Genomic DNA, 17,227 nt, shown 5'->3' on the forward strand with positions numbered 1-17,227 from the left:
ACGGCCGATCGCTTTCACTCCAAAATGACGGAATCTGGGGCTGCTGCTGCTGCAGTGGAACGTTCTGTTGAGTGTCGCCCAAGTGTGCCGCAAGCCTGCGTTTGAGTGAAGGTCTCGGCCGTTAGATCGCCCCCTGGGGGCTGGCTGCAGTACAAGTCATAAAGCCCGCCTCCTCTGTGTTAATGAAGGAGACTTGAGCCCAAATAAAAAAAATTATTACACTTGCAATAAAATGTCCTGAAAGATGGTTCTGGTGGATTAAGGCACTGGTTATTGTGCTGAAATAGGTGCAGATCTTCATTTTTGTAAAATGTTTGTTTTTAGCAGTAATTTAATGCTGGGCCAGTGGCGTAGCGGACGGGCCCGCAGGGCACGCACCGCGGGGGGCCCCGCGTGATTAGGGGGCCCCACGTCGTCGCGATTTTTAATAATTGAAAATCCAGGAATCGCAATAATCAAACTCTTGGGAACAACTGTGGACGGAACCAAAGTTTACAGGTCTGTGTTCTCTGAACTCCGCTCAGGCGGTGGACTACTTCATTCTGATTGCTTGCCGCCGAACCGCGTCATAGCCAATGAAGACGCGCCGCTGTTTCTCGCCGCCGGTTCTCGTTAAAAAATGAATGACTTCTGGCTACTTTGACGCTCTCGCCACTTTCGGTTTGTGATCGCTCCTCAGCTTGTGAAGGATTCCCCGCGTTGTCACGCCACTCCGCCTCCTTTCCCCGCTCCTCAATTTGTGACATAGATATATACACTAGATATCGCATAGGGACCCTGAGCATGCGTCTATAGCGCCGCCACATTGGTACAGTGCTCCCAGGACAAATGTCATTCAACCGCACTAGACAATTACGTGAAGATGCGGGACTGTAGCGCTGTCTACGAGTGTAGTAACGAGCAAACAAAGAAAACAAAGCACAAAGGCAGAACATTTCATAGGATTAAGTTTTTTTTGTTTTTGTATGTTTTGAAATTTGTGCTAATCAGGTAACGTTATTGATGATAACAGTCACTTTCTGCATTCACCATAAGGCAAAGTAGCACCAACTCGCACTAAACACTCGGCTTATGCTAGGTTTGTTGAATAAATCAGCAAACAATGCAAAAGAAATATGACAAAGAGATACTGTGGTGCCAGAAACTTGTATTATTGTCGGCTAACGTTAGTGAAAGAGTCGTTCATAACGGAGATTCATTCACAAGCGAATCGCTCCCTCCGTCAGTATGAGCAGTGAAAGCAGGAGAGGAGCTGTATTTCAGCACATGATTAGATCAAATTTAACAGGGAGAGTGAATAGTACATTTCCATACACACAAACACAAGCTCTTTGTCAGGAATGCCCGTGCGATAAGTGATCCATCAATGTAGAAAAGTGATGTCAAATAAAAATTTTCATATTAAAAAAATGCATACTAACATCCAGGAAAACTCCCGATCATAGATATATGTGTATATCTATATCTATGTGTATATGTGTATATCCCCCCCCCAATCTCCCAACCCCACCCCCCCCTAACTGGGGGCCCCGTCGGTGATCCCTGCAGGGGGGCCTCCGCATTTTGCGCTACGCCACTGTGCTGGGCGTGTCATCGTGATTGACAGCTGTGATTGACAGTTTCTCAAAGCAGCGCATCTGAGCTTCGGCAGGAGACTGAAGTGTTATTATTCGATTTCTTTGTTATTTTACCATGACAAAATGAGTTCAGCAGTAAACTATAGTTTCTGACATACATGATCCTGGTGGAACACTGTTTATTCACTAAGGTCAGGGCTTTTTTCGGGCTTTATTAGTTTGCTGATACACGCCTAACCACCCAGATAGCAAAATACACTCGGGCCAGTTTCGGCTAGATTCTCGCCTGCCCGAGACTTACCCCTCAGAGCTCAGACTGACTACCTCTGCTGGACCTACTCCGGATGCCTGGACTCACTGCCCAATTTCAGCCCGAGTCAATCAAGCCAGATGCGACAGCCGAGCGAGCCGGCGCTGCCGCATGCGAGCCGGAATCAGCCCGCGACGCCGCGAGTAGGTTATGCGCTGTGGCCCGGAGCTGGCGCGATTGAATATATAAAACCCTCATATTTGTTAACGTTATTACATCCATCTGTGTTAATATGACAGCAAATGCATACTGAGATGTTTGGGGGGCGTAGTTGATTTTACATAAAGCGTTTGGTTGGAAGCTCGACTCTGGCTCCATCAGACAGTCCTTCTGCGCATGTCAAGGCTCCAATTTCAGCAGTCTTTTGCGACAGTTTGTGCTCGTCAAGCAGGCGTTTTGCCCTCAAGGCGTTCAATGGGAAAAGGGGCTGTCGCGTCGTCCATATTTTTTACAGTCATTGGTGTCGCCTCTTGGTCACTCTAAGCTCTTTGATCACATTAAATATCAGAGGTGCCACTGTACAAATGCACACATCTATAATGAAAGCCTTCGACTGCTTCCCTGTTTATGCTCATTTAAGACTAAATGTGTTGTGTTTAAAAGAAAACCTGCCATAACCCACACGTTCAGATGTTATCATCATTATGTGTTTACTGGTAATGTTTATTGCCACCCTCCATTAAAGACTGAAAATACATGAGGAATAGGGGAAACTAGCTTTACAGGATGATAGCGGGATAGAACTGTTAAATACAGGAGAATCAACAGGAGGGTTGACGGGTGTGCTGATGTGTGTTGATTTGCACTGTCTCAGTTCTGACGGTTTATTGTATTCTCCAGATCTGAGCTGAACTATCTGCTGCTGCTGCTGTCAGTAGTGTGCTGATACATGTCATGTCAGACTCACGGTATCGGCATTTAACACTGAATAAAGCACATGAGCTGTACCTGAGCTGAGGTGGTCAATCTGGCAAAACTTGTGTGTGTTTTGATCCAGTAATGCAATATAGTTCAACCACAAACACACACTGCTCCTTTATTGATGGTTGGTGTAATGATCAGCTGCTGAGGGTTAAGGTAAAGGATTGCTCTATAACTGCTGCTGTCTGACCTCAGCACACGGACTCATTCATCTCCAGTACATCTGTGACTCACTCAGAGCTTATATATAGACTGAAACACACACACACACACACACAGACACACACACACACGCACACACAGATGCATGCATGTGCACATGATTGAGTTTGTGTGTGTGTGTGGGAACAGATGCTGCTTCATTCCCACTGGTGGACCGTAAGAGAACTGAGCGCATGTTAGAGAAGCTGCCCCCCCCCCCAACACACACACACACACACACACACACACACACACACTGCAGCGCTGCATTATAGATCACACTGGTTTCAGCACTGATGAGTTGAACTGAATACACACTGAGCAGATCTGAATAAAGACGTGGTGGTGTGTGTGTGTGTGTGTGTGTGTGTGTGGTTAGAGCTGTTTCACTCAGGGTTTACACTCTAAAACAGACATCACTGTCTTTCACAGGCTGAAAAGCCGCATCTCCAGGACCTGCAGTGAGCATCAAGCAGACTAACAGGAGAGTCTGTCATTAATCAGGTGTTTTTCCATTTTGGTGATTCATACATCAGCTAATGATTCGTTTAGATGAGTCTGAGACTTTAAACGCATCACTAAACACTGGCTGCAGAGGCGTGAAGTCCTGTCCGGTGCTTTAAATCTGCACTGTTACTCCGTGTCTGCCGTAACCTCTGTGCTTCTCACAGCTCTGCCAGCGAGAGCGGTCGAGCTCAAGCACATCAAATCAACAACCAATGAGAAGAAGGGGGAGGGCCATGTCAGACACTACAGAGCATTTGATTGGTCAGATTTTCTGAAGTACAAGACGACGACAGAAAACATCCCCATACAACAGCAGTGAAGGAAATCCCTATTAAAGAGAATGTTCAACATCTGGCTATTCACATCTCTAAACACCGTCTTCTACATTTCCTCCATACAGTCCCACAAGCAAAACACACACGCAACTGTTGGCTTCAGAGAGCTGTGTCCTGCCTGGGTGGAGTTCTCCTATTATTCTCATGTTATTCATCCCTCTTCTTCTTCATGTGTTCATGTGAGGAAATGAATAGTTCATTGGGAAATGTAAACAGCAGCATCTGAAGACACACGCTCTGGTCTAAGAAAGCTGACGGCGGCTTTGACATGACTGATGTTTGACATCAATTCCTCTTTCAAAGTAAACTGGATTAAAACTGTGCTAGTTCTCCAGGTTCTGTTTGCTGCTTTATTATATCTATGAGAAGGTTTTTGTTAACTTGTTTTCCTCCGTCCAAACTCGCTATACAACTCTCTGAGTTTCAGGAACAGGCTCGTTTAGCATGGGAATAATGTTTTGCTCACAATGTCTCTCCACACAAAGTGAAGCTGTGGAACAGCAAGAGCATCTGAGTAAAGAACAGTGAGAGGCTGAATGATCATATGCATTTGTTTATATGACAAAACATGTCTGTTTGACTCAAGAAGGTCTATACTGACCCCAGAGGCAGATGCTGATGAGATCAGGGCCTGGTGTGTGGACTTTGGGGGTTTTATGATGTGGCCACATGTTGATTGGTCAGTCTGAATGTCTCAGTATTTGGGCTCTGGTCACATGGTCAACAAACATACAAAAGGGTGTAAAACTCTGCTCTGCTCCTCTCCTGCTCTGCTCCTCTCCTGCTCTGCTCCTCTCCTGCTCTGCTCCTCTCCTGCTCTGCTCCTCTCCTGCGCTGCAGTCTATCCTCTCTGACTCTCCTGCAATCAGGCTAATATCTGGGCCTGCTCTCTGTGTCTCTCTCTCCCTCCTCCTGTGTCTCTCCTTCTAACTCTGGTAACTTTAATTTTACATTTAAGCTGGGTACAATTAATATCATGTGTTTTATCATTGCATATTTCATCATTTTATACAGTATTTTGTAATTAATTCAGTTGTAACCATCAAGAATTCTTGTCATTAAATCATCTCATTTTCAAGTATTTGTGAATTACTTTTGATTTAACGTCAGCATTTAATTGCTCCATATTGCATTACAACACAATCACATAATATCAGCGCTCTCCGGTATGATGTTGCAGAAGAATGGTTTGACTAGAAATGTACAGTTTTTTACCATCATGATGATCACTTTTTAGTCACTCGGCAGAACTGAAGCTCGAACCGCTGTGGTGAAACCCATTCCTACAGAACAAATCCATTTCATATGAGCACTGGCTTGAAAAAGATTCCTTAATGCACAAGGGAACTCCTGCTCATATGGTGATTCCATGCTTGAATATTATTTCCCTGTTATTCATAAAGATTTTCACACTATGACTATAGTCCTGCTCATGTCATGAAAGGCCACTTGTCATTTGAAGTAAATGTTAAAAAAGAAAGTTTTAGTAGAAGACCAATGCATTTACGACCTGCACTCTCAGGAAAATGGTGCAGTGTTGAACTAAAGAAGGTACAAAGCCTTGTCACTGGGCCAGCACCTTTTAATGGAGGAGAAAGAAACACATTTGCACCAGTTTGTGCCTTTAAGGACCAGGGGCCTCATGTATCAACGCTGCGTACACACAAAAACTTTGCGTACGCCAGGTTTAACACTCAGAATCGCTCACGTTTGGATTTACTAACGATGAACTGAACGTGGGAATGTGCGCAGCTCCACGGCAGCTTTCTGGCTGGCGTACGCACATTTTTTGTGTGTGTTGTTTTATTTCCATTGGCGACTCCTAGAGGCAGTTGTGTTAAATTCCTCTCTACAAAGTGTCTGAGCCTTGCAATGGCAGCTGTATGAGACGGGTTCATCTAGCAGGTATATGAGGTTTCCATACCATACAGTTGACCAGCCAAACATTAAAGCACAATTTGCAGCGGTCGCCTGTTTTCCCAATGTAATCTGAGCTATCTACCACACACACATTGCTATAAAGACACTATCTGAAGATGAATTTGCATGCGTGAATCAGAAACATTTTCATTCAATAGATGTGCAAATAAAATATGATGCACAGACTTATTAAAGATTCCTACTTGTCTTTCTCATGATAAATAGTAGGCAAAATCTGATATGTAGCGGGGAAAAAACAAGAAAGAGTTTATCAGACGCTGGATTCGAGCCGAGTTCATGCTCGAACGTGTCAAAAATTGTTGACATGCGTCTTACAAGCTGCGCCACTGAAACTGTTAAAGGTAATGCAACATTTTACAGCTATAAATCACACTATATCTTGTTTAATGCACTCAGTGCGATGTTCAGACCCGACTGTGTTGACCGCATCAGCTAAACTCTCCCACTCTATTTTTTTCTTTTGTTGTTAATTCCGGAGAACAAACTTGCAAATAACACCGCTTTCCTCCGGTCTACCTCTGAAAGCAGCACCTCCAGTTCACATTCTGTTCAAAGTTTCTCTTCTTGCTTGCTTTTGCCGTTGCTTTTTCGTTGGGTTTTGCCATTAGCATACTCATTAGCATATTCATACGGGGGAGGAGGCAAGGAGGGGTTTTGCGCTCGTGCATGTTGCGCTCAGTTTCACGTTCATTCAGATGTACAAGAGAATATGCGTGAGATTCGGCGTACGCAGTGTTTCATACATCTGAATTTTTTTCTGCGTGCGTACGCAATGTTTTAGTATGATTTCCATGCAAGTCTTCGTACATGAGGCCCCTGATTTGTACCACGAGAAACCAAAATGTACCTTTAGTTTTTAAAACCTGCAGATACAATATTGTGCCTTCATCAAAGGTACACATCTGATCCATGAAGGATCCATTCCAGTGACGACACCGTCAAACATGCTCCTTCAAGAGCTGTTTAAAGGCATGTTGCTTTATCTAAAATGCGTCAATTTATTTTCAGTAAATAGAAAACATCAAACACATTTATTAAACGATGTTTCAGTCTACAGAAGCCTTTCTCTCTGTGTAAATGCACACTTTCATTTTACAATAAAGAGTAAAAAATACTTTAACATCAACCAAAAGATCTAATTTCTGCTAAACTTTTCACAGAAATGTTGGAGAAACACATTCTCCATCTCCACTACAACACGTTTATTCTCCAGCTTTCACACAAAACCTCTGTAGTCACTCACAATTTCATTTACTTCATTTTAGAACTGAAACAGAGTTCTGTGATGAGATATGCTCAGTGTTTGATTACTGGAGCTGTACAATAGTCAAATGTCTGCATCAACACTTTGCATTTGCAGGACTTTTGCTCTGCAGAACTCAATAATGAATGTGGATGAGTGTGTTTAAGCGTGTGCGTGTACATGATGATTCATGCTTTAATATGGAAACTAGTCATACATCATGTTGCCTCTTCAGTCATATTGATTTTGATAGATATTGTAATAGAGAAGGAGTTGTCCAACACTGATGAACCTTTATATGAGAACAGTTGTGAGCCTTCATTTCAGTTCTGCTGTTAAAGGTACAGAACAGCATCATAAGAGCTCTTTCTGTACTATATACGGTACAACTTTACAAAGAGACAGAACTATTCCTCAAACAGCATCATTTGCACCACCGTCCACCTTTTTTCTGAGAGTGTATAGCATTTGTTAGAGTCAAAGAGCAGAGTCACTCCGAGCAGAACATTTCTCTACAATTCTCTAATAGACAAAACTGGGGAAAAGCGGAGCTCTGACCTTACAGACTCACAAAAGTCAAAGAATTACACTGCAAGTGTCACAATATCTGCCACACACACACACACACACACACACACACACACACACACACACACACACACACACACACACACACACACACACACACACACACACACACACACACACACACACACGAAGTCGTCCATCTGGTCATCCTAGCTCAGACTGTGTGTTCTGTAACTGGAGTATGGAGTCTACTGATCATCTTCAGTCAAACGTCCGCATGTTAAAGTGTTTTAGTCTGATTTATTGAGGATTTTACATCAACATGTGATTTAACATTGATTTTTCCATCTGTGATATCATCTTTTCCTTTTCTCATGACAGACAACACCTACAGTTCATTTATTTAATGAGTAAATAGGATATTCACTGAGGCACATTGTCATCATTACCTCATCTGCACAATGTTCTTTGTGACTTAAACTGTTTAACTACAGCTTCACATGACATAATCAAGAAGAGTGAGCACTGAGCGTTTATAAGCACTCTGTACATGCTGGTTCATGTTTATAAGCACTCTGTACATGCTGGTTCATGTTTATAAGCACTCTGTACATGCTGGTTCATGTTTATAAGCATTCTGTACATGCTGGTTCATGTTTATAAACACTCTGTACATGCTGGTTCATGTTTATAAGCACTCTGTACATGCTGGTTCATGTTTATAAGCACTCTGTACATGCTGGTTCATGTTTATAAGCACTCTGTACATGCTGGTTCATGTTTATAAGCACTCTGTACATGCTGGTTCATGTGATCATTTTGCCTCTGTTCCTCTTTTATTATTATTATTATTCTAGTGTTGTTTCTTTATGTATTTTCGTGTTTATTACTGTACTTGATGATTATCCGTGGTCAGGGTTATTAATATAACTGTACTGTTCAAAATAAACAAACAAGCAGTCATCCTTGATGCATTTAAAGAGAAAACTGCAAGCTCTGGGTGTTTACATGCGGTCTGCACCTGTCTGACAGTGTCATGCTGTGTATCAGTGTGACAATTATGTGTGTATTATTGTGTGTTTATGTGTGTTTTCTCTGTGCTGTCTCTGGAATGTTTGTGTGACGGTATTATTGTGAGCATTATGTGTGTGTGTGTGTGTGTGTTGACGTGTGTATCATGCATGTGCGTGTTTTCTCCCTGCGCTGTACCTGGAGTCTGGAAGTTGAGCGACACCATCTGGCATCCGGCGTTCCAGAAGATCTGAGGCATGTAATTGCTGGAGTCCACTCGGCCTCCTTTGGGGTAAATGCGGCTCATCTGCCGCTTGTTGTAGCTGCGCGTCTGCGCTCAGGAAAACACACTCACTCTGGGTTATTTATAACCCAGAACAGCAGGACACACAGCTCAAACACGCGTTTAACCCCGCAGTCAGAGGACCTGAGGGAGAACAGGCTCGCTCTCTGCTGATCTGCTCACGCGCGCACACACATGCACACACGCACAGGCACACACACACACACACACAATCTGCTAACCATCATGTTCATTTTCAGCATCATTACTGACTGGATCATCTACTGAGGTTCATATCATGTCAAAGATCAGGTCATATAGACATGTTTAATGACTGTTATGCAGTTATTGCATCATTTATTAACACCTTCAAAATTACAAGAAGGTCTCTGGTTTGAGTCTCGGCTGGGTCAGTTGGTGTTTCTGTGTGGAGTTTGCATGTTCTCCCCGTGTTGGTGTGGGTTTCCTCCGGGTGCTCCGGTTTCCCCCACAGTCCAAACACATGCGCTATAGGGGAACTGATCAACTACACTGGCCGTAGTGTATGAGTGTGTGCATGGGTGTTTTCCAGTGATGGGTTGCAGCTGGAAGGGCATCCGCTGTGGTAAACATATGCTGGATTAGTTGGTGGTTCATTGCGCTGTGGTGACCCCTGATTAATAAAGGGACTGAGTTGAAGGGAAACTGAATGAGTGAGTGAAAGCTGCCTCAGAGAATGTTTTCTGGTCTTCATCAGTTTCTGCTTTCAAGACGGCACATTCCATCACCCGAGTATATTTAATATGATCATTTCAGCTGGATTAATTTTTAATTTTGATGATGATAATGATGAAGATATTAAATATAAATATGTAAGAAGAAAATATGTGTGGTTACAGGTGTGTTAACAGCACCACCTAGGCCAATGTTGCACAATTACATCTATATTTGGGTCAGATGTGTTATAAAGCATCAAACTAGTGAAAGTGTCACTCATTCATTCATTCACTCATTCATTCACTCATTCATTCATTCATTCATTCATTAAATCATTCACTCATTCTACTATTCTACCAGCAACTATTGTAGCAAATGTTTTACACAGCAGATGCCCTTCCAGCTGCAACCCAGTACTGGGAAACACACCTATACACACACACACACACACACACACTCATACACTACGGCCAGTGTAGTTGATAAGTTCCCCTATAGCGCATGTGTTTGGACTGTGGGGGAAACTTGAGCACCCGGAGGAAACACACACCAACACGGGGAGAACATGCAAACTCCACACAGAAACACCAACTGACCCAGCCGAGACTCAAACCAGCGACCTTCTTGCTGTGAGGGCACAGTGCAGAAACAGAACTGAGTTCAGCAATAGTTTCTGTGCTCCTGTCCAGCTGATGATCAGTGTGTGTGTGTTTGTGTGTGTGTGTGTGTGTGTGTGTGTGTGTGTGTGTGTGTGTGTGTGTGTGTGTGTGTCTTATAGGTATGTGTGTGTTAAAGGATACTTGACGAACTCGATGGCGTTAGTCTTCAGGTAACCCAAACCCACAGACTCATTGAAGGAGGACATGTTATGGTGGATGTTCCTCTCTGCAGAAACAAACAAACACACAAACAAACGCACGCACGCACACACACACACACACACACACACACACACACACACACACACACACACACACACACACTGTCATCATCTCATATGCTTTGTGTGTGTGTGTGTGTGTGTGTGTGTGTGTGTGTGTGTGTGTGTGTGTGTGTGTGTGTGTGTGTGCTCTGACTGACCCTCCGCCACCTCGAAGCTCTGGAACTTGACGGGCTGGGCGTAGTTCACCATGGCTGACAGATACGGGTGGATGTTCGTCGTCGCTCCTTCATACTTATAGGAGGCGATGAGCTGCTGTTCGGCATCCGCATCTTCAGACGATTCCACACCCTGAACACACACACACGCACGCACACACACACAGGTTTATTATGATTTATTAGTGTCTAATGAATAAAGTGTGTGTTGGTCTGATCTCAGAGCAGTGATAACGCGCTGCACCTTCTTCTTGGACTCGATGTCGGACGCTTCGGACACGTCTGTGGCGTCTGTGATTTCTGTGACCTCTGAGATCTCGGTGGCGTCGTCATCTGTGATCTGAAACACACAAATGATGACAAGACACACACTCGTGAATACACACACTCCTGAACACGCTCCTGAAAACACACACACACACACATACACACACACTCCTGAAAACACACACACACACTCCTGAACACACTCCTGAAAACACACACACACACTCCTTAAACACACACACTCCTGAAAACACAGACTCCTCAACACATTTCTGAAAACACACACACTCTTAAAAAACACAGACTTACACAAACACACACACACACACACACACACACACACCGCCTCACCTTCCTCCTGAAGCTGCTGTCTGGAGCGTCCTGATCCTCCGACACACACTGTAGGAGACCAGCCTTCAGCTCTGAGCTCACCTCCTTACCGTCCAGTGCTGGACACACACACACACACACACACACACACACACACACACACACACACACACACACACACACACACACACACACACACACACAAAGAAATGATCATCTGTGGAGCTCTACTTGTGTGTCTCAGTATGTGTGTCTTAGCATGTGTGGGCGTGTGTGTCTGTGAGTGTGTGTCTGTGAGTGTGTGTGTGAGTCTGTGAGTGTGTGTGTGTACCGCTGTCCAGATCCTCCTCGTTCTCGTCTTCTCCAGCCGGTATGCTGATCTCTCCAGCCTCCATGTGCTTCTTGAATGACTCCAGCTGCTCTGTAACACACACACACACACACACACACACACTGGTTTAAAAGCTCTATGGAAGATGCTGAAAATACACAAATATATTTGAATCAGGTGTGCGTGTGTGTGTGTACATGTGTGTGTGTGTGTGTGTGTGTGTGTGTACATGTGTGTGGGATTGTGTGTGTGTGTGTGTGTGTGTACATACTCTGCTCCACTTCAGGTTTTAAGCGCTTGTTTTTGATGAGGATTTTCCGTCTGAGGTCGTTGGGTGACGGCAGCTGCTGACCGGCCTCCAGCTGAAACACAAGCAGATCATCAGGTGAGGAACACACACACACACACACACACACACGTTTGGGGAATGGGAGATCACATACCGGGAATCCCTCCAGCGGCTGCTTCAGCAACAGATCGCCAAAGATCTCCTCGCAGTACTTCGCCATCTTATACTGCTGCGGCTTACTGCAACACACACACACACACACACACACACACACACACACACACACACACACACACACACACACACACACACACACACACAAACATACAGCAGTGAGCATTCAGGTTAACACACAGCACGCACACCCTCACACACATGCGTGAACACACATACACACACACACATACACACGCACACATGCACACACAGTGGTTTACCAGCAGTGGTTCTCAAAGGACAGAATTACGGGATACTCAGAGGTCACGAACGCCGTTTCCCTTATGGCTTGAATTACATCCTGTTAGAAACACAAACACAAACACACACCCATCACACACACTGTCAACAGATTCAACTGGACTAAACGCACACCTGTCTGCATTAGCACACACATAATACACACACGCAAAACACTGAAAGCTCACACTGTAACACTCATTATCCTGAGGTCTCCATAATCCTGGACCGGCCCGTATCTGTGTATATTCCCATCGCCCCCATCAGCTGGTGGAGTGTGTTCCGTCTTCAGGTTGAGAATACCAACATGACAACACCAAACACACCACTGCACTGATGAAGAAGATGAGGGTGAAGCCGATGGACTGGCCCAGCACGTGTCCTAACCTAAACCCTATTGAGCACCTGTGAGGATCCATGGTGGAGGAGTGTGAGGAAAATAACACTGGACATGAAGCACTGAAGAGTGCTGCACTGCCTCCTGTGGCCCGCGGGTTAAACACACTCCTCCTACTTGTTTCTAGTCCACATATGGAAACCCTCTATACTGTGAGACACGCTAACTCTGCTTTATTAAGCTGAGCAAACATCACTGCAGAAACACCACTGCTTTACTGACAACCTCAATGTGCTGATCTCACTCTGCTGCTCCAATGATCTGCTGTAAACTACAGGACAGACACCCACGTCAGTGATGCAGGAGCTGGGGTCTGTGCAGCAATACAGCCATCTCAGTCACATGACCATTATTCAGTCACATGACCATTATTTAGTCACATGATGTGTTTGTGCTCACCTTGAACAGGATGTCGGTGCACATGGCCTTCCCGTGAGTGATGATGGGCTCCTGATCTTCACCTTTACCATCCCAGCAATCCAGCTCCACACACCTGTGCACACACACACACACACACACACACACACACACACACACGTTTCAGTAACTTACTCAGGATATATATATATATATAGACTTCCACTGTTAGCGATAGTGTATGCGGCCTAGCCCTAACTCAACCCTCACAGAAAGAGCTGCACATGATCAGAGACTGATGAACACATCTGCTGGAGGATCATGAAGCACGTTTAATGAGTGAGGAGCAGTCAAACATCAACACTACTGCTCATCTAGATTTCTCAACACATAACTGGAGTATATCCAGTGCATCCAGAAAGTATTGATAGTCCCAGGGTTGACAGTGCATGTCAAAGCACAAACCAAGCATGAAGACAAAGGAATTGTCTGTAGACCTCCAGGAAAGGAGGTACAAGGCTGGGGAAGGTGACAGAAACATTTCTGCTGCTCTGAAAGTTCAGAGAATGAGCACAGCGGCCTCCATCATCCGTCAGTGGAAGATGTTTAACCACCAGGACTCTTCCTAGAGCTGGCCGGACATCTAAGCTGAGCGATCGGGGCTGAAGTGCCTTAGTCAGGGAGGTGATCAATAACCTGATGATCACTCTGTCTGAGCTCCAGCGCTCTTCTGTGGAGAGAGGAGAACCTTACAGAAGGACAACCATCTGTGCAGCAATCCACCAATCAGGCATCTGTATGGTAGAGCGGCCAGACGGAAGACACTCCCCGCCTGGAGTTTACCATCTGAAGGACTCTCAGAGCATCAGAAACTAAACTCTCTGCTCTGATGAGACTCAAACTGAACTGTTTGGAGTGAACGCCAGGCGTTACGTGTGGAGAACAGCAGGCGGCGCTCATCAGCAGGCTAACAGCATCGCTACAGTGCAGCATGGTGGTGTTGGCATCATGCTGTGGGGATGTGTTTCAGCAGCAGGAGCTGGAAGACTAGTCAGGATAGAGGGAAAGATGAATGCAGCGATGTACAGAGACATCCTGAATGAAGACCTGCACAAGAGTGCTCTCCACCTCAGACTGGGGCGACGCTTCATCTTCCAGCAGGACAACGACCCAAAGCACACCACCAGAATATCAATGGAGTGGCACAACAGCAACTCGGTGAATGTGCTTGAATGGCCCAGCCAGAGCCCAGACCTAAATCCTATTGAGCATCTCTGGAGAGATCTGAAAATGGCTGTACACCGTCACTTCCCATCCAACCTGATAGAGTTTGAGAGGTCCTGCAAAGAGGAATGAGCAAACACTCCCAAAGACAGGTGTGCAGAGCTTGTGCATCATATTCAGAAAGACTTGAGGCTGTAATCACTGACAAAGGTGCATCAACAGAGTATTGAGCAAAGGCTGAGAATACTGGTGTACATCTGATTTATCAGCTTTTTTGTGTTTATAAATTTTCAGCAATTTCAAAAACTCTTTTTCCGCATTGTCATTATGGGGGATTGTGTGTAGAATGTTGAGGAAATCAATCAAGTTAATCCATTCTGAAATAAGACTGTAACATAAACACATGTGGGAAAAGTGAAGCGCTATCAACACCTACTGGATGCACTGTGTGTGAGAACCAATGAGTCCTCATAACTTAGTATAGCTAATCTTGTACAGACACACACACACACACACACACACACACACACACACACACACACACACACACACACACACACAGACACACACACAGACACACACACACACACACAAACACACATACACACACACACACACACGTATTACCTGCAGCCGGATAGCAGCACCTGTCTGTACATCTCCACTGAGGACTTCCCGCCGAACTGGCGGCCGGTCAGGTAAGTGTTGTGTGAGGAGCTGATGAAGTAGTGTGACAGTGGGTGCTCCATCTCCTGGCAGAGGTCCAGCCGGTCCAGGAACACTGGAGCATTCTCATCCGACATCAGGTACCGGCAGAACCCATCACTGGACATCCGGCCTGAGGATGAGCAGAGCAGAGTCACACACTGCTGCCCACTACTGCCTACTGATAACCACTGCTGCCTAGTGATAACCACTGCTGCCTAGTGATAACCACTGCTGCCTACTAATAACCACTACTGCCTACTGATAACCACTGCTGCCTACTGATAACCAATGCTGCCTACTAATAACCACTGCTGCCTACTGATAACCACTGCTGCCTAGGGATAACCACTGCTGCCTAGGGATAACCACAGCTGCCTAGTGATAACCACAGCTGCCTAGTGATAACCACTGCTACCTACTGATAACCACTGCTGCCTAGTGATAACCACTGCTGCCTAGTGATAACCACTGCTACCTACTGATAACCACTGCTGCCTACTAATAACCACGGCTGCCTAGTAATAACCACGGCTGCCAAGTGATAACCACAGCTGCCTAGTGATAACCACTGCTGCCTAGTGATAACCACTGCTGCCAAGTGATAACCACAGCTGCCTAGTGATAACCACAGCTGCCTAGTGATAACCCCTGCTGCCTACTGATAACCACTGCTGCCTAGTGATGATCACTGATGACCACTAATGATCACTGTTGCCCACTACTGCCCACCGATGACCACTATTGCCCACTGATGGCCACTGCTGCCCACTGATGATCACTGCTGCCCACTGATGACCACTGCTGCCCACTGATGACCACTGCTGCCTACTGATCACCCGTGCTGCCTGCTGATGACCCCTGCTGCAACTGATGGACACTGCTCAGGGCTCAAAATGAACCTTTTTTCTTGGCAGCACCGGTGCTCCTAACTTCAAAAATGTAGGGGTACCAAACAAACTTTGGTCTCACCCACCGTCTTTTCATGAGCTGCAGTACCAGTTTCATCTCAGTGAATGCAGCTCTTTAGCGATGGTGATGGCGGTGTCAGTCACACAGCTGACAGCATCGTGATGATTAAATGACGGATTAAATAACAGAACATCTTGTGTTTAAACTGTGTAGATTCAGTGGCAAACACTGTTACCTGAAAACTGTCCCACCGGCTTTACAGTGAATGCTTTAGTGATTTTCATAGCGCACTTTAACCACTGGAAGTCTTTTATCCACTCTTGGAAAAGTGTAAATGCTGGATTGACATTCAGCACATGATCACAGGTCAGATGTGTCATTATCTGTAACTTAAGGTGTTTCTAAAACTGAATCTGCCAGTGTTGTTTTCAGTCTGTCAGATCCAGACCTTTACATTCTCTCGGCTGTAGCTCGACAGTGATTGACAGCTGATATTAACCAATCCATTTGAGTTCTGTTGCTTTAACAATTTTATGCACTCGCACAAACAATGCCAAATACATTTTGAGGTCACACAGAAAAAATTTTGGGTGCATATGTGACCAAAACTGTCTTTCGGATGAGATGTTAAACCAAGGTCCTGACTCTCTGTGCTCATTAATAACCCCATGGCACTTCTGGTAAAGAGTAGGGGTGTAACCTCTGTGTCCTGAGAGTCTCTCAATCGGCCCTTACGATCATGGCCTCCCAATCACCCCATCCACTGATCTGGCTCTATCACTGTCTCTTTACTCTTCCTATAGCTGGTGTGTGGTGAAGCACTGGCGCTGTTGTCCTGTGGCTAAAGGAGCATCATCAAGTGGAGCTGCACACTGGGGGTGGTGTGGAGAGACCCCCCTCATGATGAAGCGCTTTGGGTGTATGACCATCAAACCTGTCAACCCTCCTGTTTTTCTTGGGATTCTCCCATATTTTACAGTTCTATCCCGCTATCATCCCGTAAAGGTATTTTCCTGTGTTTCTCCTGTATTTTCAGTGTTTCAGCGCGATTCCCCTTCCTTTCCATTATAGGTGCCGTCACAGCTACTATGCAATCCTCAAAGCAGTCATATAGCGGTGCGTGACTGTCAGCTGACGCGCTCCATACTGATAAACAGAAGCTGTTTCCCAAACGCATTCTGTACACGCGACTTGAAGCGGAGAGAAAGTCTGGGTTTTGGGTGCGTGTGTAAACAGACATAAATGCATATTATTAATAATAATAATATCTAAAGAATATCTATATATCTATAAGAATATCTAAATAAT

At 45.1% G+C, this 17,227-nt stretch overlaps 1 protein-coding gene across 10 annotated transcripts in view; it reads right to left on the minus strand.

Moving 5' to 3' along the window:
• plcb4b (phospholipase C, beta 4b) overlaps positions 1-17,227 on the minus strand; it is a 100,644-nt gene that overhangs the window by 32,068 nt on the left and 51,349 nt on the right. For all 10 annotated transcript variants that reach the window (XM_073933853.1, XM_073933851.1, XM_073933852.1 and 7 more), the window contains 11 exons: positions 14,930-15,140; positions 13,121-13,214; positions 12,306-12,385; positions 12,023-12,107; positions 11,851-11,941; positions 11,580-11,669; positions 11,270-11,367; positions 10,896-10,991; positions 10,634-10,784; positions 10,354-10,438; positions 8,773-8,897 (listed from right to left, as the gene is read on the minus strand). In XM_073933853.1, coding sequence (XP_073789954.1) covers positions 8,773-8,897; positions 10,354-10,438; positions 10,634-10,784; positions 10,896-10,991; positions 11,270-11,367; positions 11,580-11,669; positions 11,851-11,941; positions 12,023-12,107; positions 12,306-12,385; positions 13,121-13,214; positions 14,930-15,140 — 1,206 coding nt within the window. The remainder of the gene's footprint in view (positions 1-8,772; positions 8,898-10,353; positions 10,439-10,633; positions 10,785-10,895; positions 10,992-11,269; positions 11,368-11,579; positions 11,670-11,850; positions 11,942-12,022; positions 12,108-12,305; positions 12,386-13,120; positions 13,215-14,929; positions 15,141-17,227) is intronic.

Source organism: Danio rerio, chromosome 20, assembly GCF_049306965.1.
Source record: "Danio rerio strain Tuebingen ecotype United States chromosome 20, GRCz12tu, whole genome shotgun sequence".
Taxonomy (NCBI): Eukaryota; Metazoa; Chordata; class Actinopteri; order Cypriniformes; family Danionidae; genus Danio; species Danio rerio.